General features: G+C 39.1%; 3 protein-coding genes across 3 annotated transcripts in view; all 3 read right to left on the bottom strand.

Moving 5' to 3' along the window:
• Positions 1–14,223, bottom strand: part of LOC108166260 (putative ciliary rootlet coiled-coil protein 2) — a 17,458-nt gene extending 3,235 nt beyond the window's left edge. Inside the window, exons 1-3 of the mRNA XM_017304525.1 lie at positions 13,960–14,223; positions 10,505–10,658; positions 10,243–10,358 (exon numbers count right to left, since the gene is read on the bottom strand). Coding sequence (XP_017160014.1) covers positions 10,243–10,358; positions 10,505–10,658; positions 13,960–14,019 — 330 coding nt within the window. The 5' untranslated portion in view covers positions 14,020–14,223. The remainder of the gene's footprint in view (positions 1–10,242; positions 10,359–10,504; positions 10,659–13,959) is intronic.
• Positions 14,224–14,343: 120 nt separating this feature from the next.
• klhl30 (kelch-like family member 30) lies at positions 14,344–19,052 on the bottom strand. The gene is made up of 8 exons (XM_008407702.2): positions 18,913–19,052; positions 17,736–18,561; positions 17,458–17,656; positions 16,819–16,905; positions 16,515–16,670; positions 15,440–15,628; positions 15,134–15,279; positions 14,344–15,010 (listed from the first exon to the last, which is right to left on the bottom strand). The coding sequence occupies exons 2-8, from the start codon at positions 18,507–18,509 to the stop codon at positions 14,762–14,764; spliced, it is 1,800 nt and encodes a 599-aa protein (XP_008405924.1). The 5' UTR covers positions 18,510–18,561; positions 18,913–19,052; the 3' UTR covers positions 14,344–14,761.
• Positions 19,053–19,380: 328 nt separating this feature from the next.
• espnla (espin like a) overlaps positions 19,381–25,358 on the bottom strand; it is a 27,528-nt gene continuing 21,550 nt past the window's right edge. Inside the window, exons 10-11 of the mRNA XM_008407705.2 lie at positions 22,409–23,367; positions 19,381–20,160 (exon numbers count right to left, since the gene is read on the bottom strand). Of these exons, the coding sequence (XP_008405927.1) occupies positions 19,629–20,160; positions 22,409–23,367 (1,491 nt within the window). The 3' untranslated portion in view covers positions 19,381–19,628. The remainder of the gene's footprint in view (positions 20,161–22,408; positions 23,368–25,358) is intronic.

Raw genomic sequence — 25,358 nt, 5'->3', positions numbered from 1 at the left:
CCCACAACGTCCCGAGTTGAGGTCAGCAGCACACCATCTCCACTATAAACAGTGTTGGTGCTGCACTGCTTATTGTTTTCATAAGTGGTTATTGTGCTATGTTTTTCATGTAAAGCAATTTGAACTGCCTTGTTAATGAAATGTGGTATACAAATAAACTTAACTAACCAAAAAAAAAAAAAGGACGTGTGTTTCAAATCATAGAACTTTTTTACTCATTGACTGATTATAAACATCTGCTTTTGGGGTCTGAAATAAGGCAACATTGATTTTGATAAAAACAGTTTTTTATAGCTATGTCAAAAAAGTGAAGAAGTAACAATAAAAGGACACATATTTGTATAACCCTGAAGCCAAATTATAGTAATGATTATGTTAAAACAATGCAGCTGTAATGGTATAAATCAATGCATTTCATATCATTTCACTATCTGCTTACTGTCAAACAATTTAATATGCTACATGATCATTTGAAAAACACCCAGACCATATTAAAATAATCCAAGTATTTTGCAAATTAAGTTTCCATGGTTATCCCGCTTCTAAATAACCTCAAATGGCATCAAGCATGTATTTCTACTTAAAACCGATTCATAGGTGAATTAGACATCTTTTCTGACTCCAGGAGTTCTCTGATGCAGTGCTTTTGTTAGGATGCTGTGGCGGAGTAGGACCTAAATGCAAGAGCGTCAGAGGCGGAGAGTTGTTTGTGAATAGTTAATGAAAAAATAAAGAGCAAAAAATCAGAGGAACACAGGGAGCCAGAGCACAACAGAAAAATAATGGGAGGAACCAGCAAGGACTGACTGAGCATGAGCTGTAAATATACTGGGAGCTTGATTACTGAACAAGGAACAAGATGGCTGATAGAAACAGGATGCAGGTGTGAAGGGAGAGAGCAGAAGGCAGGCTGAGGAATGAGAGAGAGAGGGAGAGACAGAAAGACAGGAAGAGAGTGCAGCAGCAAGGAGCGAGGGAGAGAAAATCTGGGAACTTGGAAAATGAATCTAAGCATAACAAAGAATAAGTAGACACCAGGAATAAACAATTAAACTAGAATCACTTGACTCACTAGTTTAATTAAACTAGAATCACTAGTTTAATTGAAGAAGTGAACCACAGTAAAGTAGACTAAATTTTAGCGAAATGTGACACATAACTTTATGCTCTTCTTTTTCTTTCTTTTTTTCTGAGGCAAGTGAAGCCGACATGTCATTAGATATTGTTCTAAGTTCTTCTGTGTGATCCTGGTTCAGTTGTCAGTGCTCTCAAAGGGATTTTGTTAGGCTGACCGCTCTTGGGAAAGTTCATCCACTCTTCCACGTTTTCTTTATTTGTAGATAATGGCTCTCACTGTGGATCAATTGAGTCCAAAAGAAAAGTTCAAGACTTCTCCCTTGTTATTAAATGTATTAGATCAGGGCATGATGTGTTGCTTTTTGAGTTCTCTTGGCTAACTTAATGTTGTCAGACATGCTGTATTTAAATGATTTCTTGTTTCTACCGCTGTGTTCAAGTTATTTCGGAAGTCTGAGCTCGGAGGTGGGAATGATGTAACACGTATTAAGAGAGTTCTGGTTGCAAGTAGGAAAACAGTGATACTGCAGTAATAAAACATAATAATCAATAGTAAGCTTGTGGTGCAGCCAGTGAAATGGAAGTAAGAAGAAGTGTGACTTATCACAGTTAATTAATAACTTAAGAAGTATGCAGATAAGATTCAGCATTACAGTCAAAACATAAATTACTCATGGGCCTATAAAGCTTAAAGGATGTTTTTTTTTTGTTTTTAACCAACATGTTTCTTCTGAATCAAACATATGATGAAGACATATGATGACACAGTCATCATATGTCTTGAGTACTTGGAGCTCATCCCCCAAGTGAAATAGTCAGAATACAACTCAAAACATGTCAAAAGATGGCCAGTAAATGCAAGAAGGGTTTGACTGCTACAATGCCAGTGAAGATTCTTACTTAATTATTTGGGAGGTTTATGACACCATATGTTCTTAAAAAGAGGGGAAATTATGCAATTTTTTTCCAACTTAATATTTTTCACAATGTTTTTCTATACTTTAAGATTTCGCTTCTCTTTTCCATATTAGAAACAAAATTATTGGCAAAGTAAAAATAGTGTCTGGTTTGATATCAGAACCAAATATAGTGAAGAAGCATTCAGCTTCTATGCAGCACAGATCTGGAACAAACTCACAGAAAACTGCAAAACTGTCAAAATACTGAGTATCTTTAACTCAAGACTAAAACCCCCACCAGTTTAGAGTTGCTTTCGACCCATAATAACTGAAACACTGACCAACATATTTGATACATATTGATGATTTTGATGATGGGGCTCGACAAAATGTAATGTTTGTTACTGGGTTCTCAATTGATGACTGTATGATGTTTTATGACTTTTCGTTTTATGATGTAAAGCACTTTGAACTTCCTTGTTGCTGAAATGTACATAAAAAATTTATTGATTGATACCTCTTTCGACTAATAAACATTTGAACATTGTTTTTTGTATTTTTTTGGAGTTAAAATTTCCTGATAATTTATTTCAATGTACTAAAATATCATTGCACTTTTTTATTAGGACAGTTGATGAACTGTCCTAATAATGGCTCTTGTAGATAGCCATTATCTATGTAGATATCTATTATCTTGTAGATAATAGATATCTACAAGAAGGGTTTGACTGCTACAATGCCAGTGAAGATTTTTACTTAATATCTACAAGATAATATCTATTATCTTGTAGATATATGCAAAAGATGCAAAGATTTCTTTTGCATCTTCTTTTCCATGAAGATGCAAAAGAAAATAAGCACAAATCTTTAAAAGAACAAACACTTTTACTCAGCACTCTCTTCCTAATCTCTATTACTAAACATTACCAAGAAATGTAAAAACCTGATTTAAAATCCCATTTTCGGGCCAAAACAGGCTGCAGTTAGAAACAAAAATAGTTAAATTACTGAAGCAAAATAAAATGTTTACAAAACAAAACTAACTTTAGGCAAACATAAAGCACACCAAACCATGCACTATATTTGTCAAAATATTGTATATTGGTGTCAATATGTGATATTTTTTTCAAACAATGCATTTAAAATTATTTAAATATCCTTCTACTTCTCACAGTAGTATCTCAGATTCTCTCATGTATCTTAAAATCCTGATGTCTTGTAACCCCTAAACCTAATACGCCCTCGGCTCCCTCTGCACCACCCACTCTCTGTGTTGGTGCCAGACACCCTGTCCTCACTAATAGAAACCACATGGCCCCAGAGCACTACAACACACTGTGTGCCTCCAACTGCCCTTGCTGACTCCTCATGTACAAAGAGAGGAAGACTGAACAAGAAGGAGACCCCTCCCCTTCAAAACACTCCAAACCACCATCTAAACCTTTCAAATCAGTCCCGAGACCCCTCCCCACCCCCACCCCAGCCCCGTTCTATACTCTCTTCTGTACCTCGTGTCTTCTTGGGATGCTTAATATCTCCAGCAGGCTCCAAGAGAGCCAAGACAATGGTCTCACTGTTCGACACTGGACTCAATGACGTTGTCAGCATTATTCGCACATTTTCATATGCCCTTTTTCAGACATTTACGCTACAAATTACATTAGGTGCTATCACGCACTTGGCCTGAGGCTGAGCTGTTTTTCTATGAGGACCCAGAGAGCATAAGAGCAATGTTTACTGCCCGTTGTTGAGGTGACAGCCACGGGGAACGAGTAGGGAGGAATAACATGGGCGGTGTTTGAAATACACAGAAGTTCGGCAGCTGCGGTTCAAAAAGGGACTCCTTTAAACAACAGTTGTGTAAAGAGTTACTGATTGTGCGTGTTTTGGAAAAGCTGTAGCAATAACACTGACTTGTTGACAAGCCCACACTTTATATATGTACCTTGAATGGTTAGGATATTTAATTCAAGAATTGTTTTCTGACTTCATGTATTTGAGGTGTCGGAACAACATCAAAAAAAAAAAAGATTGCCCAATACAAAAGAGAATAAAAACATCGGGAAAGCAATCAGTTAGTTCCAACAAGACTCAAAAACAATCTTGGAATAATCCAACAATGTAGTACCCTATTAACAGAAGTACGATAAATACATAAAATTAGGCTTTGCTTGTTACCACCATGAAGGGATATAAAAGTTTTAAAAACTTATGGCGCACCAGTTTAAAGTCATTTTTAACAAGATGGGTTGTTTTGTTGTTGCTGATGACTCAAGCAGGCAGGGAAAAATGGTGTTGAGATGACTTAATAAAAAAAAAAAATCAAATGAGAACTTACAACAGAGACATAGAGGGTGGGAGGGACATGGCAAGATAACCACAGAACATCAATAAGGACTGACTGAAGATTTAGGATTACAAAGCGATGGTTACTGGGTCAAGAAACAGGAGAGGCTTAATTATCAGAATGAGTCATTTTTTTGATTGAGAAAAAACATGAAAGGTCATGGTGTGGAAACTAAAATAAATCTTATAAAGGTAAAAAAAAAGTTTTGAATTTTATTTTGCAAGAATTATTTCTATGAAGTATCTGGCTGCTGGCCAGCTTCTAGGAATAGAAGCATTTTTGTAATTGTCACTCCAAAACATTAATATTACATAAGTTATATATTTATAACAACATGAAAGGTAATTTTACCATATCCTGTTTTTATACTGGAAACATTTAATAGTGCAGTATGTAATTTTAATTTAGTATTATGTCTTTTATTTTTTGTTAAAAAACATATTTGTTAAAATTGTCACCATGCATGTCGTGACATTATGCTGTAAGGCAGAATTTGTGAAAAGATTGATCTCCTCCACCTCCTCCCTGAGCTGCTATTGCTGTCTAAAGAAATGCACCACTCCTGGTCAAATACAACCAATCAGAGTCAGGAGGAGCGCTGTCAATCATCCTCATGTATTCCATGCTCAATGCGCTAAAGATGGAGAAACAATTTACTGTTATAAGAAAACCTTTTATCTGTCATCATTTATGGCCATGCTAACTAGTCTTAGCATTCATAACAGGCTGGACTAGCTGCAGGGGAGCAGAGAGCAAGGCGGGAAGGTAGAGGGTGGATGATAAGAGCCACAAGAGATTGTGACTTACAGTGCTAAGACCTGCCTCCTAGCTCTGATTGGCTGTTTCTAGTTAGCACTGGGAGAAGGCAGAGGAGCTTGATTTTTTTTCTCACAGACTATTTGTGCCATACTGTCATGACAGAGAGACACAGTTTCAATAAATATGTAAAAAAAAAAAAAAAAAAAAAACTTTTACATCCTGCAGCTTTAAACAGTATTTCAGAATTGAGTCTACTATCATGAACAACATGTTGCAAGCAGTGACAATTAGACACTAGGAGGTGCTAGAGCACCTGCCCTTTTTGCTCTGAACCAAAAAAGTGTCCTTTTGAAATCTTTTTCAATTTATAGTGTAAATTATGTGGCCAAAAGTAGCATTTCTGGATTTAATAGCCTATATTATCAGTGCCTTACATATTTGTAATTCTGCACGACATAATTCCATTTCCATTTGAGTACCTGCCCCCCCAAAATGTCTGTGCACGCCTCTGGTTACAAGGTATAAACTGGAACAGTAACTTTCAGCTTAACACAGGTTTAAGTATTCTTTGTATTTTGCACGCCTTCAGAAATTAAAGTAGTGAAAACAGAATGTCTGGATCCATCACTCAGTTCCACAACGGGTGGGTCATGCAGTGCAAATTGTCAGGAGAATTTCTCAAATCAATAGCATAAAGAACGTTTTGTGCACTCGGTGACCAGGTATCCTCAGCAACTCATAAAGGTCTCCGCCCTAACTCAGTGTGGAGGGTTGTTTGTCCTTTTTCATGCACGGCAGCACCAGCGTGTGAGCGTCTTGCCAGAGCCTCGCCCCAATTCCACACACCACAGAGATGACGCTTTTTTATGGTTTCTTTCCCCCTTCGGCAGTAAAGCATGAGGCCGGGGCTGCTGCAGATTAGCCATGCTCTGTGCAGGAAGCTCCCAAGGGGGGGCGCACTAACAGTCCTCCGTGGACAGCATCGTTTCACTTGGTTGTCTTGCATCACTAAACCGAATCCCCCCCCATCACTCGATGAGCGTGACCTCACTGTTTCTCACAACACACCCGTCAAGTGACGACTGTAAAGGCAAAAGAGAGAAACCAATAATCTCAGCATTCCATCTGCCCTGATGCAGGGGGGCTTACAGGACTTAGCGGGGGCCCAGAAGTGTGCTTGCTGAGCCCTAAGCTATTTATGATCTGCTTCAGAGTACAATTAGTTTTGAACAGCCTCGACGGCTCCCTTAAGTGAGCTGAGCCCGATCCCATGAGGTCACCAAGTGCCATTCTGTAATAATGTTCAAAACACAATTCATACAAAAACAGCCCCTTAAGTCATGGTGTGTTTTATGCCGCCATATGTTAGCTAGGGTTCCTTTCTCTTTTTTCATTCTCATGCGTCCTTTTCTTGAGCGCAAGACTCTTAGGGCCATTAAAATGTGGTTTGCGTTAGGTTTTAATATTTCTTGATATTTATGATTTGTGCCACTCCTTGTATTGTCTCTTTTGATAAATATTTCAAACAACATCAAGGGCTAATCCTGCTTTGATTCAACTGCCAACAAGCAACAAGAGAATCATTTTAAAGGCCCTTGTGAAAGCTTTGGTGTTTCAGCCAAAATGTTCTGCCTTGCCCATGTGGAAGATCAAAAAAAAAAAAAAAAGAATCCAATCCATCGAGTTAACAAGTTGTGATTACAATATTCTATTACAGATCTGATAACGGTCCAGTTTATCTAAACACTGAGCTGGGTTTAATGAAAAGAGCAGATCGGTGAAGCTTTTCTAATTTTCCCCCTTGTCCTCTCCAAAAAAACAAATCCATGTTTTTTTTTTTGTATTGCTGTTTCCAGGGACACTCAGAAAGCCATCAACAACATCGGTTCCCTTTCTTTCTGTCAGACTCTCCAAGGGTGACATCTGGCCGAGGCTTGCAGTCGGCATGCGAAGGGTTACAGCTGCAATCGCTTTCTCTTGCTTGGCCCGAACCCAGAGGCTTAATAAAGGGAATTAATGGAGTGCACTATCTGTCAGATTCCTAAACACAGCTGGAGCGGATGTTCATCGCCCCCAAGCAGCCTGTAGAACTTACTATCCTACTTGAACAACATAACCCCCTCTTTTCTTCCCCCATATTGTCCCCTGGGTGCTGACTCCGCAAAGGAACCCCAGCTGATTGTGAAAGCTGTTTATGTATCATCACTGACTATAATTACACAATGTGGGATAACAAACAGAGAGAGTGGAAGAAGGGAAGGAGGGGGCAACTGTTATGAGCGTGTCAAAATACAGTGAACTTTTTGGTCATGCATGGCAACAGCTGCAGTAATAATGTGCAAACGGTACAAATAATCAATGTAAATGTGGTGAACTACGTGCCGCACACTCACGAGAAAGTGGCCAGTGAATCCTGCGGCATTTAACACAAATGGCCCCCATCTAAGACAATGCTATAGAGAACCCACAAAGGCAGGTCATCCACTCAAGGTTTCATATGTTTAAAGACATGTTTAAATAACTAGAAAGTATGCTAAATGCTTGACTTTAAAGTCGGGTAATTTGAGAAGCCTTATATAAAAGGCTATGTGTTCTACTGAACTGCTTTTCATAACAAAGTGAAGCTTTTAAGCCTACTCTCAGAGGAGAAGGTAACTTATTTTTACTATTCACATCGACAGATGTTTTGGACCTGTTCCAGTTAAACTGCAGCCTAAATGAACTGGATTGATAAGAAAAACAAGCTGGAAACAGACGAGGGTGGCAAGATGAAAGAAGACAGAGAAAATTTCTAAAACTTGACTTTATCTACTTCTGTTTGGCAGGAATCTTCTGAAGAAAGAATGGGGTAAAAAGATTCCTCAGAGCACTGGGTAAATGGCAATTGGTGTCAGAGATAATTCATCTAAAATCATATTTATCCACCTGACTATAATATTGCAGTGTTTTGCAGGCAGTAGGCTGTTTCATATGAGAAAACGCACACTGGCGAAAGAAACACAGGATACAGAAACATCAGGCTATGCAACACAAACTAGGTCAAGGTTTATCCTGGCTCAGCAGCAATTTTCTGGGGTCACCAGAGATCACAAAGAGTGACTTACCAGGCACGTAGGAATGCTTTCAGAGTTCAAGTTTGAGCTTAGTGGTATCGAGGTAATAGTTCTCTGACAGCTCAAAGACTGGGGGATTTGGTATGATATATGTTTCCAAATGGTCACAATTTTTATAGCAGATAGTTGTCGACTGGCAAATATCAAACCTCAATACTGCCTAGGTTCTAGAAGGCCATGTTTCTAACAAAGACATGACATTTAAACATTTTGTGAAAATTCTGTATTCTTTAGCTTTTTTGTGATGAGCTAAATGTGGAATTCTATTCCACCTTTACAATGCCTCGCTAACATTGCCATAAACTTTTCCTAAACTTAAAATTTTATGCAACAGACCAACACAAATTAGCAACTTCACAATTCTGGCCTCTAGGGCGGCAACAGTAACTCTAAAGAAAAGTCATAAGATAACCTGTTTCTCGGTCTTTGATGGGAAACAACAAACATGTAGTATACCTTGCTCTGGTGAGATGACCTAAAATGCGATATGTGGAGAGAAACTAACACTGCACATCACTCTGAATACACCGTTCAACATGGAAATGACTTCATCTTGAAATAGGGAAAATCCAATGACGAATCTGTAGCAAGACTTGAAAATGAATGTTTACAGATGCTCTCCGTCCGGTCTGAATGAACTTGAGCTATTTTGTGGACAAGTCAGTACATTGATGTACAAAGCTGTTAAGAGGCAAATCCAAAAACTCCTACATTTGTGATAGCAGCAAAAGGTGACTACACACAACGCGACTCAGGGACTTCATACAACACATTTTCTTGTGTGAAAATGTGTGAAAATGTGAAAACCATATAGCATTTTGAAGTTATGACCCATGTAGTTTGGCCTGTCACTTAAAACTATTAAAATTATTAAAAGTGTGAAGCAAATTAGGAGTATACATACTTTTGCAAGACACAACTGTGTAAGATTATGCTGACTGAAAATACTACTGTTTAACTAAGGTCAGATAAAAGACTGCAACAACTAACCTGGACTATTTCAGAGTTAAAAATAAAAATCAACCTTAGAAAACTAGCTGAGTCTACTTTTCTAAGACTCAGCTATTAATGTTATTTGTTTATGGCTCTACTTATTAGGAATTCATACCAGCATGGAAGCATATCTGGAAACCAGCCATAAACACAGTGGGCAGTCATTACTACACATCTCTGGGCTTGTTAAAAACTACTAAATCAGATTCAAGGTTTAGCGTCATCTACACATAAGAAACACTTGGTTGTTTTATTTATATTTAGTATTGTTAAAAGCCATCTAAAAATACCAACAACATAGGTGAATGCATTTAGATCTGCTAACTGCAGTAGCAGAATGAGGGTAGTGTTGTCACAAAATAGGTGCTTTATACCCGGTGAAAAATGATCTTTTTCTTCAATGGTCTCAGGGGAGAAGGCCAGTGACCTTCATAATTTTCTTCCTAAACAGCTGCCGCTACATGGAGCAGCCGCCATGGGAGGCAGAGAAGGGAGACGCCAAATATCAGGAGCAAAGGGGGGTCGGAGTCTACCTGAGCAGACCACAAGGAAACCCTTCATATCCCGCTTGTTTCTCTTACTTGAACTTACAAACACATGTATCCTGACATATTCGCAACATAGATGTACAGATTGTACCTCTACCACATTCAATCACTCACATAAACATAGAAAAATATGTTAATTTGCATAAGTGCATTAATTAAAACATGAGTTTGTTCTGAGTTAATCCCTTCTTTGATTTCTCACAGGTACAAACGTGCTTATTCATACCTAAAAGGCTTTCCCTGTTAAAGAGAGAGATGTGCTGCAGTGATGTTTACTGTGATCATATTTCTAAATGCATTCATTTGCGACAAGAGTGGAAGAACTACTAATCTCAAATGAGAAATGTGTAAACCATTAATATTTTTTAAAGCAGCTCTAAGCATGTATATATAGGGAGAAACACTAAGCCAAAACAGCATGGGTACACTGAACTCTAAAAATGCAAATAACATTCCACAATTTAACCTTGGCCTAAAAAATCCTTGCTGCCCTGTGTTGCTCCTACCCTCTCTGTGAGACTGGTTTGTTTGACTAGTGGCTGGTCGTCGTCCATCTGGCCGGGAGAAGAATGCTCCCTCAGGGCACCGCTCTCCTCCAGCTTGCTAACCTCAAAGCTCTCACCTGGTTTGGAGAAACAGATCCAAGCGTACAGAGGTGTCAGACTTTGCATGTGACGGTACCTGATATAGCAGAGTGAGAGGCAGAACTAATGCAACACATAGTCAGTGCTTTTGTCTGGGAATGACAAGTGAAACTTGCTTCCCTACCAGCAGGCTGTTCAGCAAGGTTGCGGGCGATGATCTGACAAATGTGAGAGGCAATAGGGATAGGAGTGGCTCCAGATTCTTCTACATCCCCTTGAAGTGTCAGACTTCTGTCTCCTGAGCTACTGTCCGACTGAAGCAGAGTCTTCTCCAACTGCTACAATGACAACATTAAGCTCAACATCTCACTTAAAGGGGAAGTATTATGTGTTTTCCAGGCATATAGTGCCATTTTGTAGCACAATCAAGTAACTGTTAACTTCAGTTATAAAAATGCTATAGATATCAAAAATAACTTTAAAAAAATACTTCGTAATTTAATGCCTTGAAATAGATGGTTATGCAAAAGAATAATACATTTAAAAGAATACATAGATTTTTTTTGGAAAGAGGCATCTTAAAATTGAGTTATATTCTTCTCTGTAATCAGTGGAAATATCTTTATTGGCGTGACATCAATCAAACATTTTTTTATGATTGCTTCTTAGGTTTTTACATGTTTCCACTGATATTTTTCATGATTTATCTTGTGATGAGCCCAAAGGTTTTGAGGTTGGAAGGTCATCTTGCAATCTTAAACTCCCTCCACTAATTCTCTTCCAGATTCAACTCTGGCTCAGGCACGCTACAACATCGATATCATTTCTATAAATTTTAAGTAAAAAGAAACGTGCCAATAACATCTAAATATTGTTTAAACTCAGTTTTCTTAGAACTGCAGAGTTGCCAGGCAGGTTTCTGTAGGCCCAAATCTGACAAGCCAAGCTCCTCTGTGAGTCCAGGTCAAACTCCTGTAGGCTGCTTCGACCTCCCAGCTGACCTTCAGAGCGTCTCCATAGATCCTTGGCATCTGGGCTCCCAAAGTCCTATGATAGACTACTCTTCTTTAAAACATTACTTTAGTACAGTGGTTCCCAAACTTCTTCCCCTGGGTGTTCAATGATGAACACACGGCATTCATCATTGTTGTTTTTTTTTTGTTTGTTTATTTTTTCATTCATCCATACCCCTTCCTGCACCCCCCGCCCCCCCTCTTCACCCCCACCCCTCAATGGTACAATGGTGCACCCCACAGTTTGGGAACCTCTGCTTTAGTTTATTGATGTTCAAAGACATGCATTTCTGCACACCTCTTGTAAGGTTCTATCACAGCATTTAAGTCAGGTTGGGGTCTGGACTTTGACTGGCCCATTGCAGTAGTTTGCTGCACTCCGAAAATGCCTGTATCTGAAAAGATGGTCACACTTGCTAAAATTCAATTGCATAAAATAAATAAGTAGCTTCCTAATTCCTACATAAGCAGTTAGGGTGTTTGTCACACACAACTTTTTCATTTAAAAAAAAATAAATTTGAGACTATGGATTATTTTTGGTACAATTATCATTAAATTACTTTTAATTATATCTGAGAGGGTCTACTTTTTATTTCCCATGATAGTGGCAGTACTCTAATATACACTGCTCAAAAAAATAAAGGGAACACTTTAACATTTAAGTGAACACTGAAGTGTTCCCTTTATTTTTTTGAGCAGTATATTTCTGTCCTATAAATTATACTGCTTTTTCACCCTAACTGTATTACTAGTAAGTTTTTAATAAGCATTACCCCAGCATGTATACTTTATTATTTAATTTGCCTTTGGGATTAATAAAGTACTTTTGAATTTGAATAAAGTTATTAAGTCATTTAAATTATACCAGGTTATGAACTCAATTAAAGTGTTCACATTTAGAGATTTAGGAGAGAAAAGGCTGGAGTAGATCCAAAGAGAGGAGGAAAAGAAAAGTGAATCAGATAAAAGATCACTATTATAAATGTTCTACAACTAATGATAAATTAATGAAGCAAATGTATGCTGGCTGCACACTAATGCACACTGCACTGGATTCCTATAGCCAGGGCTAATGTATTTCATTCCTAGTGATATCCACGGTAACAGTGAAAACTATTTTAAAATATGTACAGTAGTGTTTAAAATAATAGCAGTCCTGCATCACTAACCAGGTTAAGCGCTGGATATTTTTGGTAGAAACAAGCAGTGGCTGTAGTTGAATAATAGAAAACCAACAGACTCAACGATCATGACATGCATGCTGCTGATTCTGAGTAACTGAATCATCAAGTTGAAAGGGACGTGTTCAGAAATATTAGTAATGTGGAGATTAATCAATTAGATCATTCATTCCATGAAAAAATGGGCTCCAAACAGGCAGCCCTTATTTAAGGACAAAGTGGAACATGCTGGTTATGGTGCATTCCTCTGGGTTGTTCCACACATTGTTCATAGGAACAGTGTGCTACGATTAAAAAGTTGATTGGAGAAGGTAAAACATAAAAATGTGCAGAAAATAATAGGCTGCTCTGCAATTTTCTCAAATGTTTTAAAATAGAAACTAAAACTGAAAAGACATGGAAGAAAATGGAAAACTGCCATTCAAATGGATCAATTATCCAAAATGGAAAAGGGATCATGTTGCCTTTTGCCAAAGAGAAGTTCTAAGAGTGGAGAAACTACCAATAAACATACCAGTGAGAAACCAACATCCAGAAAAACAAGATTGATGTTACTGCCCAATCCTCAGACCTAATAAAAAAATACTCCAGGGGTGACATCAAACTTGCTGTTTCAGAGGCAAAATAAGAAATTGCAGAGGAATGTTGGAATGTAGTCAAATTGTCCTGAGCTGGAATACCTGTTAGCAGTTGGTCGACTGCAGATGTGAAGCAGTTCTCAGAAACAGCTGTTGAACTAAATTCTTCAGTGATTTAGAGGAGACCTCAATCTTCAAGTGTGTTTTCCCAGGTTTACACACAGTAAATGTCTGACTTCTTTAAGAAAAAAGCTGACATCGCCATATTTTTTAACAGCTGAATATATATTTCCCACTAATGATAAATTAGACATAGATTTCTTCAGGCTTTGTTTTGGAATTTAATATGCAGTGTTCCTAATATACTTGCGATTTGGAAATCAAAGATTTGGAGTTTTATACTTCTGAAGAAACGTGTCTATTATTCTGAATATAACTGCATACGTTTCATAATGGTTAAGACCATGTATGCACACGAATAGTCATTAAACTATCAAATCATTTTGGAAAGAATACATGAACTAACAAATAATTGCCTAAAACTATGATTGACAAAATAAACTCGCCATTAAAATGTAACTGTTTTTGCTTGTTTCTACGTTATCGGGAATTTTAATTGATGGAATGTTTAATTATTAATTAATAGCTGTTTATTTATCCAATTATAAATGAAACGGCTCTTATATATTAGCATAAACAAGCTTCAGGCTACAGTCAGAAATTTCATACATGCTATTCCCTTCAAGAACGTTGTAGTTCTTTAAATAGCCTAATTCTCCACACCTGCGCTTCGCTGAGCCGTCTTCAATTCGACAGACCTCTACTAATAACAATGACGCAGTTTAAAACGGTGAATGTTATGTTACCTGAATCACAGCCTCCAGTCTTGGTGAGTGACCATCTTGCTCCCGTCGAGAACTCATCATAAAACTATATCTTTAAGCGTTCAGTAATTTGTTTGCTTTAAAGTTAGCTCGCGCTCTGCTACAAAACCCTGGAAACCTTTTAAGAATTAATTCAAATAAAAGTAAAAGTAATTGTAGGTATAAGGTTAAGAAACTTTAGAATCCTCTGCAGCCACAGCAAAGCTCTCTAATGCCAAACAATTCGCCATGGTTACCACGCGCACAAGCAACGTTGTCAAGGTAATAGAATGCAAGACTTGTTGATTCCATTGGATGACTGAACCCGCTAGCCAAACCGCTGAATTCCAATGGGTTAATAATTAAACGAGACACCATGTTTTATAACCTTTAAAGGGACTTTTACTAACGGAATTTTTTTTTATTAATTCCTTTTATTTGGAGAACCATAATAGTTCATTTGTAGCAACAAATACAAGTAATGATACTTCATAATAATGCTCAAAGGAGATGCTTTGAAACAATTTCTGCAAAAAACAAAAAAACATTTTAAAAAATTCACTAATGTCATAAAACAAAAGAGTTCAGCTGTCAAATACATGAAGCAAAGGATAAATACCTGTTGAGCGCTAAAGCATGCATTAATGCATTGAGATTTCCAGAGGACTATGTGGCACACTATTCTTGGCACAAAGGACATCCTCTGACTGACTTGATACTTGCACTCTAACAATAGACATATGCGGGTATGTCTCTCTGAACTCACTGACCCCCAAAACTGAAACAATTAAGACCTTGATGGCATCTATGTCAAATCTATGGGTGGAAGTTCAGGCCACTGGGACGGATCTAGGAATATAGTGGATACTCCACTGTAGAACCAAAGTCTTGGCAGGAAACATTCCACATCCCAGGTGTTGGATGCTCGGTTGTAAACCTCCACTTCCACCCCGTAGTCGCCCTCCATTCCTTTCCAGTGGCCGCCCGTGACATACAGCTCTCCATCCAGGGATACGAGGCCACCATTCTCATGGAGCATGTGAAGAAGCTGCACCTGGAGGCATTAAAAAGTCAAAGCTTTGACTGACACTGAAGGATTTCAAAAGGTGTTCAGCTTTGAATGTTGTTTTCATATTTCTATGCCATAGTAGTGTCTGGTTTGATTTCAATAGCCCACCTTTTGCCACATGTTTGCCTCTGGGTCATACGAGTAAACTTTCTTTGTGTTATCAGCCAAAAGGTATATTATCCCGTCCACACAGACGGAACGAGGTGACGACAAATACTTGGGGATGAAAGGTGACCCTATACTGATCCAGGCATCTATAGTGAATAAAAATAAAATTATGCACAAATTGTTAAGACTTTTTATGCTGAAAATAATTTGTTTTTTTTTTCTGTTTTCAATTGCTTGATTTAAAAATTTGCAGATGAAATTGAGTTGTGTCTAACAGCAATGATCTGATGCTGAAATCCACCTTACCTATGACAGGGTTGTAACATTGCATGGTCAGTGCATTGTACTTCACTGCGCATGATCCAATCACATAAAGCTTTCCAAAACAAGCTGTGGCCGTGAAGTTAGTCACATATTTTAAAGCAGGACACGTCAACGCCCAGGTGTTACTATAAGGGTCGTAATGCTCAACCTCAACTTGAGCCGACGTCGTGCCTAAGACAGGAAAAAGAAAATTGTGGGAATTATACTGAAATAGTACAGTGTGGATAATAAAAACAACTGCAGTAATTCTTAACAATACGGTGCCATGCAAAAGCATTCATACCACTTGAATTTTATCCACATTTTATCATGTGACAACCAAAATCTTTGATTTATTTTCCTGGAATTACATGTGACAGACCAAAACAACAACATAACCTAGTAGCATATAACTGTGAATTGGAAAGAAAAGAATGTGTAGTTTTCAAACTTCTTTATTGTTAACAATCTAAAACGTGTGGAGTGCATTTGCTTTCAGCCCCCTGGAGTCTTAATGTAGAACCAGCTATCTCTGCATTTACAGTTGCAAGTCTTTTGGGGTATGTCTATAACAGCCTTGCACATCTAGAGATGGATTTGTGTCCAGTCTTTTCTGCAGAAGAAGCTCAAGCTAAGACAGATTGAATGAAGATGGTCCAAAACATGACATTTTCAAGTCTTGTCACAGATTCTTAATTAGATGTAGGTCTGGACATGGACTGCAATAAGCTACTTCAACCATTTCCAACCATTGTAGCTCTGGCCTTTGATTTGGAGTGCTAGAGTCCCTGCATTTAACAATAATCCACTACTTTGTGTATCACATAAAAACTAATAAACTACCATAAGACGTGGATTTTTATCTTGACAAAACGTGGAAATATTCAAGGGGTTTGAAAACATTTGCAAGGTACTGTGTTCCACTACAAGAAAGAAATGCAAACAAATTCTTAATATTCTGTCCCTCCGCAGGGCTTGGGGTAATTGAACTAAGGAGCTAAGGAGCTTAAATGGTGTTTGTCAGAGTTCAACACTGCTAACAGCTGTAAGATAGTAACACACACTTATATTTTCTCACCTCCAATTACGTAAAGCTCGCCATTAAGTGTTGCTGACGTGTGGTTAGTCCGGGGCCGTAGCATTGGTGCTACAGTAACCCATCTCCCCTCTCTCATGATGTACTTCCAGGTCTCTGTGGTCGACCATGAGTTGGTGTTCGAACCTCGCGAGCCCCCTTATCAGACAGACAAACGCACTTTGTCAAAAGCCTGATATAATAACCCATTTCTTGAGGGAGGACCTCAAGCAATTTACTCAAAAAGTTGTAGATGTCATCATTTTCATCTGATGTCTTTTGTTTGAACATCTGATGCTGAACTGACCTGTTACATAAACGTCATTGTTTAAGGTTACCATGGCATAACCCCACTTGTTGGGATTAGGGAAGTTAGGTAGCTCATGCCACTTTTCTGCAGGGAAACAGAGAAGAATATTTTTACAGAGGCACATTCAGGCATTATGGGGAACTGGATAAAAGTCTCCATAAATAAAATAACACAGTAATGAAATAATGCCTAAAAAGTATGAAGGAAATTAGGCAAAAATGCAAAGTGTTCTTGAGAACCATTAAGTGGCCATTACTTTGCAGTCTGCAATGAAACATAATTTTTTTGGCAAAACAATCCATTTGTGGCCAATGTCATTTTGCCTTGTCATGAAACCAGAAGTCTTAAAATGGGATGCAGCAATCTTTTCCTTAAAATTCCTTGAGAAAATTCTAACATGCCTTCCATCAGCAGCCGCAATAAAACACTCATTTACGGAACTGAGAGGATGATTCAATTTTGTCACATCCAAAACATAGCTCTCCAAAAGTCGTTTTCCTGTCAACAGCACAGTTAATGACCTCCGATATCTGCCAAACAGTTTTAAGGAATCCGACAGACTGTTCCCAGCAAATTTTAAAGCGTTAGATTCTGAAAGCAAGCCAGTGTGAAATGTAGGTAGTTGTATATTCCTACTTGTCTTTGTGTTGTAGAAGGCACAGTTCTTGGATGGCAGTCTTTGAAGTCTTGGGTCTGCGCCGTCATCCTCGTCTGAATCGTTATCATCCTCATCATCCAGTGAACGTCCGCCCATCACAAACAGTACTTCTTGCAAGTTTGGTTGTGGACTGTGAGAGTTTAGTCTTTCGGAATATTCTTGTGTCAAATCTTGCTTCTAGAAAGATAAAAGTAACAAGTGTAATCAAATGCCATTTTGGGGAAATATGAAAGAGAGGTTAGATGCACTCACAAACCTCTCTACAAACTTTTTGAATTGCCTCTCTGCAGCGAGGGGCAGCCTGGACCAGACTGTCTTTCAGCAGGGTGTCGGTCAGGTAACTTAGGCTGAGCAGAGACAGATGTGACAAGCTGAAGAGTTCAGGAAGGTGGCACAGTCGCGACTCTTTCTGATGCCCAACCCATTTCAAGATGGCTTCCACGCGTGTGCACTCCGAACGGATTTTCAGTCCTTCATCGGACAAACAAGCTGTCAGCCGATCTTTCCCCAAAAACAGAAACTCCTCGCCCTGTTGCACGGCCTCAAAGGTCTCTAGGAGGAAGGCCCACGCTTTGGCCACAACTTCAGGACAGCCGTGGATCTCTCCAAACTCCAGGATTCCCAGGCAGTTGGTCTCGTCGATCTGATTCTGCAGGTATCGGCTGCACACAGCTCGCACTGTCTGAAACTGTAGTTGGCTGGAGGTACAAATCAAGCCCTCCACATTGCTCTGGTTTATTGTCAGCTTGCCGGTGTAGGCAAAGTCAAGCAAGCAGCTGAGGATGTCAGGATTGACATCCTGGAGCTCCACCCGGGCAGCAATGCTCTCCACAAAGTCCCCTGAGAACATGGAGCGGAAATACATGCTGCAGAGGGCCAGAACCCCTCGGTGACAAGGGAAATCTCTTCCCCCTGCACTCAGGGTCACATCCACAAGTTTGGGGTGTGAACAGAGCAAGCGCAAGCCTTCCAGGATGCTCTGAGGATGGGAGGACAGGCAGAAGTCCAGATCGTCCACGTTGCGCACCATGATCAGCCTTATCCCTAAACGTAAACTCTTCCGTCAGCAGATCAGCAATTTCCTATAAATATAAAGGAAACACAAGTAGAACTGATTCTGAAATGCCACCAAAACTTTTTCATTTTTGAAAACGAATGAAGTGCAGAACCATTTTTAGCCACTTTTTCAGGATAGCTTAAAAGTTTTAAATAACTGCATCATACAACTAATAAAGTTCTTGTCACTATTTTGGTTAATCAAGCTTTCTTTATAGACAATTCTAGCCATTACCTTTAAAAAAAAGCATGTTTTTGATTAGGTCTCTTTAAAACTGAAGCAATCTAGTTTAGCTTTGCTCATTTGTCATAGCACAAACAAGAGTAAAGCTTAAATTAATCAAAAGATTACTTAAAAAAAAAGAAGAAAAACTCACCCAAGATGGACCGATTGAAAATGAGGGTTCATCCTTGAATCAAAACACAAGTATTGCAACGAAAGCTAAGATCAACATGGAGTGGGCAACATGGCAAATGTTTGCTAAGTCACTGGGGAGGACTGGCTGTCCGTCTGTTATTTTTAGGACTGAGTGACGCTGTGCTGAAGTCAGATTGCAAACAACAAGTCTGAGACCTACAGCTGCTGCCAAAGGCACATGTTCTGCCGAACGGCCCTGGAATCTCCATAAGGAGATAAATGAAGCAGCGCTGACATGTGGAAGTTCCTCAACATAATCATAATCCTCTTCTGAGAACCCCCCCCCCCCCAGAACAACTTACCTCAAATGACAGACGGTGATCTGGAGTAAGAACTCTTTTGCGTCAGAGTTGTGTTGATGTTGTTTGTTTGATACTTGAGGTTTAATGTTAAGTTGCAAATAAAATATTACACATACTTCTGAAATTCGTTGATGTTTAATTGCTAAACCACAGTGCAGTAAAAGTGTATAAAAATTGTACAAATTAGATCACATCCAACAATATTCAATAGAATTAAAGAAAACATGACATTACCTGTCGTAATTAAAGAAACCAGAAAAAAACGCTTTCTCTCTAAACTGTAGAACATGTTCTTTAATAGAAACAAGTTATTTTATAATTCATGTTACCTTTTACTACAAAGCATACAAAAAATTAAAAAAGATACAGTAAACTACTCAAAATCAAAGATCTCTGCCTCTTTCTCTTTCCAAAAAGCAAAACTACGATCGATGTACTGACATATTTCTTCATTGCTGAAACTGGAGATATCAGTTCCGCTGTAGAGCATGTTCTCATCAGGCGTAGGTGTTTGAACGATGACTTTAGGGACCTGTCTAACCTCTGGGAGGCTGGGTTTCACCACATTGGACGTGTGTTCAGATTCACTCACAGCGTTTCCAAAGAATTTCACTTTAATGTCCTCAAAGCCGTCCTTCCACTCACGGTTCCCAGCCTCAATGTCCTGCACGACGGCCTTGTGAAACTCTCTGATCGTCTCCCAGGGGAACGTCCCCAAACGGTCGAAAACCTCAAAGCACAGCAAGTGCCTCATTTTCCTCTCATCCACAGGGAGATCCAACTCCAGGATGTGAAAGTAGCCCAGCATGAAGAGATCCAGGGTCAGGCTGTCGTAGTCGACTGGCACCCCGTCCAGACGAGGTAGGAACTGCTCCGGGGAGAAGAGGGCCTTCTGCCTGTGGAGCCTGTGGAAAACATCACAAGATTGTTAAGGACTGTTAAGGAATGTTTGTTTTTTTCATATAGTAGCGCTTTTTTTAATATTCAATCATTAATTTAACATGGGCATAGTGCTTGTTTTCTAAAGGCATAGGTCGTGATTTCAAAATATTTTCTTTCTTACAGTAGATAAAAGTTGAAATGTGAGATTTACAGTCATATAAAGAATGATAAAATGATGGATAATAGTACTATATTGGCCACCATGAGCATGAAACTTGATTCGTTGCTTTCTCCACATGGTTCAATATTAGATCAATTTTGGAGAAAATAAAAATGTGGAATAAATTTGCAGCCATTAAACTCAATACATAAAAAAAACATCTTAGCAGCTTAGCATTTGTATTCCACATGGTGCCACATCTGTTTGTGTCTTTCTGAATTTCTGAACTTTGTTACACTGTAATCCAGCCAAATTCCCAAGATAACTGCTCCCACTTAAATATTTTTTTTATTATTATTTGCTGTCATCAGACAGTAAACCTATTCTGAAATGATGTCTGGACAGCAGCCCATAAAGACTGTATGTCAAATGCTACTACACCTCAAAAACCCAGATTTTTTTATATCACCCCAGGCCATTCTAACAAAATCCCTCTACTCATAAGTTAAAGATAACATGCAAGTCATAATTTGATCACTCAGGCCCTCCTTCTGGTTAATAAACCACAAGATGTTTGCATGTGTGCTGCTCATTCATGCTGATGTCAACTGCAGTGTGGTTAAATGAATGTGCTGCTTTCTCAAACAAGACCACACAAGACATCACTGGCAACTGCACTCAAATGAAGGGAGTGAAGTTTTCTTTTTTTTCTTTCCCCCCAAAATTGCTGATGTGTTACAAAACAAAAACACATACAGCTAGATGCAGAAATGTCATGGTTAATTATTCTAAAAAGTTTAATGTGGTATCCTAAAAACTGTTTTGAAAGCTTGTCATGTAGCAGAAGTAGCAGAACTACTATTTCTGCTAATACTGCTGCTGCTAATACTAATACTGCTGCTTATGACGATGCTACTGGTAATACTACTCATGCTGCTGCTAATACTGCTACTGCTGCTACTAATTCTACTGCTAATACTACTGCTGCTGCTAATACTGCTACTACTAACTGCTACTACTAATACTGATGTGGCTACTTATATATTACTATTAACACTGCTAATAGTTCTATTAATACTGCTATTACAACTGCTACTAATACTATAATTATGAGTTCTGTTGCTACTACTGACACTAGTATTACTACTAATTCTACTACTACTCCTAGTAGTAGTACTGCTCTGCTGCTACTAGTACTATTAATACTACTGCTGCTTTTACTACTACTACTGTTACTAATAGTAGTAGTACTCCAAGATTACTACTACAACTACATTTATTTCCATTTATTTACCACAGAGCACCACAGAAAGTAATTTCTGCCTGTTGTCATCAGGCTTTACAGTAGCAAAGTCTGTGCTAATTGATTCAATTTTTTTCTGCACTCACTTGTAGGTTATTTATTGATTAATATATTGCATGTGATTGCTTGTTATTTATTTATTTATTTATTTGATAAACTCGTGGATAAAAATGCATGCTGAGTGTACAACAATTGTTTCGATATCTTCAACAGTGTTTCAGCATACCCTCTAGGTGTCACCAAATGAGTGAATAACTAGAAACATGCAAGTCATGGGTCAGTCTTGGAGCTAGAGTAGGTATGTCAGATATTTGGGTGTATACATCCTTGAGATATGAAACCTATGCCTATTCTGGCCTATATGGAAAGGCCAGAATAGGCAGAAAAACCAGAAGAAGTCCTGTTTCCAGTTGACCACCAGCCAAACATTTCGAAGAATGTATCCAGGGAATAGCAGACCAAAACCTAACCTACTGGCCCACATGCAAAATGATGAGTGGTAAAAAAACAAACACTGCACATTACTGAGTGTGAACATACCGTCCCCAAAGGGAAACTTTGTGGTGGCAACATCATGCTGCAGACATTTTCCGTCTACTTCACAACTACCCACTTCTTCATGTCAGGCTATCTCATCAAGTCATAGTGAAAAAGTTGCACTTGTGGTTGTAATGTTACAAATATAAAAGAGTATACTTTTGCATTGCCCCATACCCAGTGCAGAAATGAAGAAGTGCTTAAGTACCGGTACCATTGTAGAATAATTTCTACTGAACACTGGGGATGTTTTTATGTCATCCAGCCTTACCTGCGTATCTGTCTGGAAGGGACACTGGAGATCATTTTCCTCCAGTTTCCCATCATTTTGTTGACGGCACTTCTCTGTTTAAAGAAATGTCCCAGTGAACTGTTCATCATAACGGACTCGTCACTTTCTGCGCTGCCTCTTCGACCAGAACCATACTCATCATGGCTCCCTGGGTTTCCGTTGCTCATCTTCCTTTCGACCGCATCCCTGCTCTTCAACGTCACTGCGTACGCAGACTTTTTCCAGTGACCTAAGAACAGGACCACTATGCGCTCCTTTCTAAGGCTGATTGTTTCCTGAACATCCGGGACACTCTCGTCATTGTCAATACCAGAGTCGCTGTTCTGGTCTGCTTCAGCAGCCGGTTTCAACTCTCTCAGCTGTTTGTCGAGGTGCGCATTGTCAAGCTGCGCGGAGGGACAGAATGCAACACTCTCCTCTTGGTGATCCGACAAAGATGTGTTCTGTTTCTCGAAATTTGACCTCAAAGTCCTCACAGACACTCCGAATTGATGGATTTCGTCCTCGATGCTCTCCCTGCGCACCCTGTTGGAGATCTGTCTGTCTGGTGCCTGAGAAAACACAGTGATGAGTTCAGTGTTGGGCATCTTACAGTAGGGCTGGTCTGTCAGGTTGGTCATGAGCAGAGACATGCTTTTTACGATGCCTGAGATCCGGCCACACCAAACAGGTAGGGGAACTTGGCTCTTGAAGTTCCTGAACTGGGTGTTGACAGTGATGTTGACTATGGGAGCCGGGAGGATGTGCCTGAGCTCCTCAGCGAGGCGGGCCAGCTCCAGCTCATAACCTGCGCAGTTCCTCTGAAGAGAGACATTGGCAATCTGCTGCTCCAGATAGATGAGGTCATCCTCTGTCAGCAGCTCACCAGAGGGTCCCAGGATGGCATTGTGGGCTTGGGAGTACCTCCAGCTGACTTTGGCATATCTGCTCCCGCTTTCCTGTAAAAGAAGAGGCAAACAGCAGGCAGATGAATACAGGGGATATTATTATAACGCCCGTCAAACATTTTAAATGATTTGGCATGTGAGGGAGAACAGTAATGATACAGTAAAACGGCTATACAGCTCTCATCCAAACCTCAAAAATATGACTCGACTCACAATGCGTTATGTGTGAATGATTTGTTACGAGCAATTAAAAATAAACGGCGACTTTAATGTAGATGTAATGCAGATATAAAACAGCATTACAAAGTCACAGCACAATTTGTGCTTTTCTCATCATAGTCTGAACAGGGTCAAAAGCTATTTGTTTAGGCGACGCAATGAGGAAGATTTAAACGACAGACAAATCAAACATTACTAATAAAGGGATTAACGTGGTAAAACAGATGAAGTATTAGTTGGAAATATTTCTCCTGGGGGCTAGACTTGTATTTTGAATAGCAGTGCTATATAAAGCAAAGACTTACAATTGTCAGCAGAATTAAAAATTACCATGCACACTACTGACAATACTTGTGGCAGGAATTTCTCATTTAGATTTAAGTACAGAAGTGGGCAAACCTGTCCAAGTTCAGTAAGAGGTCTTAAAATATATATTTTTTCTTTTTACCGCAGTAGCATATTCTCACGCAATTTTTATTTTATGTTTCAAGAAACATCCGTAGGAGCAAAGCTATTAGTAACCATTCTGGAAATGCTTTGCACAAAAACCATTTTGCCAACAGGACAGCACGTACTCCCCTCCTATAACATTTCACATGATGACATTCTGCAGCTCAGACCCAGAGATTTTCTGCAGGACTTACCGTATTCTCCGCACTATAAGGCGCACCGGATTATAAGGCGCATAGAATAGACGCTACAGTAGAGGTTGGAGTTACGTTATACATCCACTAGATGGAGCTGCACTAAAGGATGAATGTCTAAAGCCACTTTGTTGACATAAAGAATGTCAACAAAACAGTTTGACTCCGGTCAGCGAGGAGAGCCTTCCGCGACTGGGCTGGACGATGGTCACCCTTCTCCATTCGCGCACAGCATGTTCGTGGAGAACGTGGTGCTAAATGACCTGCAGATGACCTGATTATCAGGTCGGTAGGTAAATAGGTCAGTCAAACTTTATTAACAAACCAGCGTTCTGACAACTATCCTAGTATGCACCGCGCACTTCTTCTTCTACGGGCGAAAATGAAGTCGGTGGTTGCTTACCGCAGTTGCTAGACCTGTTGTGGCTCAATATTGGTCCATATATAAGGCGCACCGGATTGTAAGGCGCACTGTCGGCTTTTGAGGAAGTTGAAGGTTTTTAGGTGCGCTTTATAGTGCAGAAAATATGGTAGATCTATGGACTGAGATTGCCATAGAATAAGCTTGATTTGGTCTCCAACAACATACTACTTGTAATTTGACCAGATGTTTCTGAACATTTGAAGGACCGAAAGGCTCATTCTTAGCTCACTGGTAGAGTCCGCTAGACCGGATAAACTCAGTCAATCTCATCTGACTAAAACATAATTTTGTCAGTAATTTATATAATTTGTAATGCTGACAAATTATACAAACTATACATGTTTACATTTTTGATGGTGGGACACAAAGGGATTTTTTTTCTGTCATCACTCAACTAGGTGCCCTGTTGTTGGCTGTTGTGAAGACTTTGTGAAAAAATATTCAGCTACGTTTGGTTTAAGAGGATTGATAGGGGTACCAACTATTGTCGCAAATCACATTTCTTTCCCCCACTGAATAATTAAATTCAATGGCATAATGTTTTTTTTATTTTTTTATTTCCACTGTACATCTGGGTTACTGCAATGCAAAGATGAATTCATTTAAAGGTTTCTTACACTGTTTTCCAGCAGTGTCAGTAAATTTGTCCACGCCAATACATAAACATAGATCAGACTCAACAGTTAAAATCACTTTTTCCAGTTTTATATCTCAATTCCACGATGCAATGGCTGCACTATTAGATTATATATATA

The sequence above is a fragment of the Poecilia reticulata genome, linkage group LG4, assembly GCF_000633615.1.
Source record: "Poecilia reticulata strain Guanapo linkage group LG4, Guppy_female_1.0+MT, whole genome shotgun sequence".
Lineage (NCBI taxonomy): Eukaryota > Metazoa > Chordata > Actinopteri > Cyprinodontiformes > Poeciliidae > Poecilia > Poecilia reticulata.
The sequence above is the reverse complement of the archived record's forward strand: the minus strand, read 5'-3'. Positions and strand labels throughout refer to the sequence as shown.

Coding starts and splice junctions, on each gene's coding strand:
- klhl30 (XM_008407702.2), bottom strand. CDS start 18,509: ATGGTGCGCAACGTGGACGATCTGGACTTCTGCCTGTCCTCCCATCCT. Junction 16,906..17,457: donor CTTCTACAACACAAAGACAA/GTAGGAATATAC, acceptor GTTTCCCTGCAG/AAAAGTGGCATGAGCTACCT. Junction 15,011..15,133: donor AGGCAAACATGTGGCAAAAG/GTGGGCTATTGA, acceptor TAATGCCTCCAG/GTGCAGCTTCTTCACATGCT.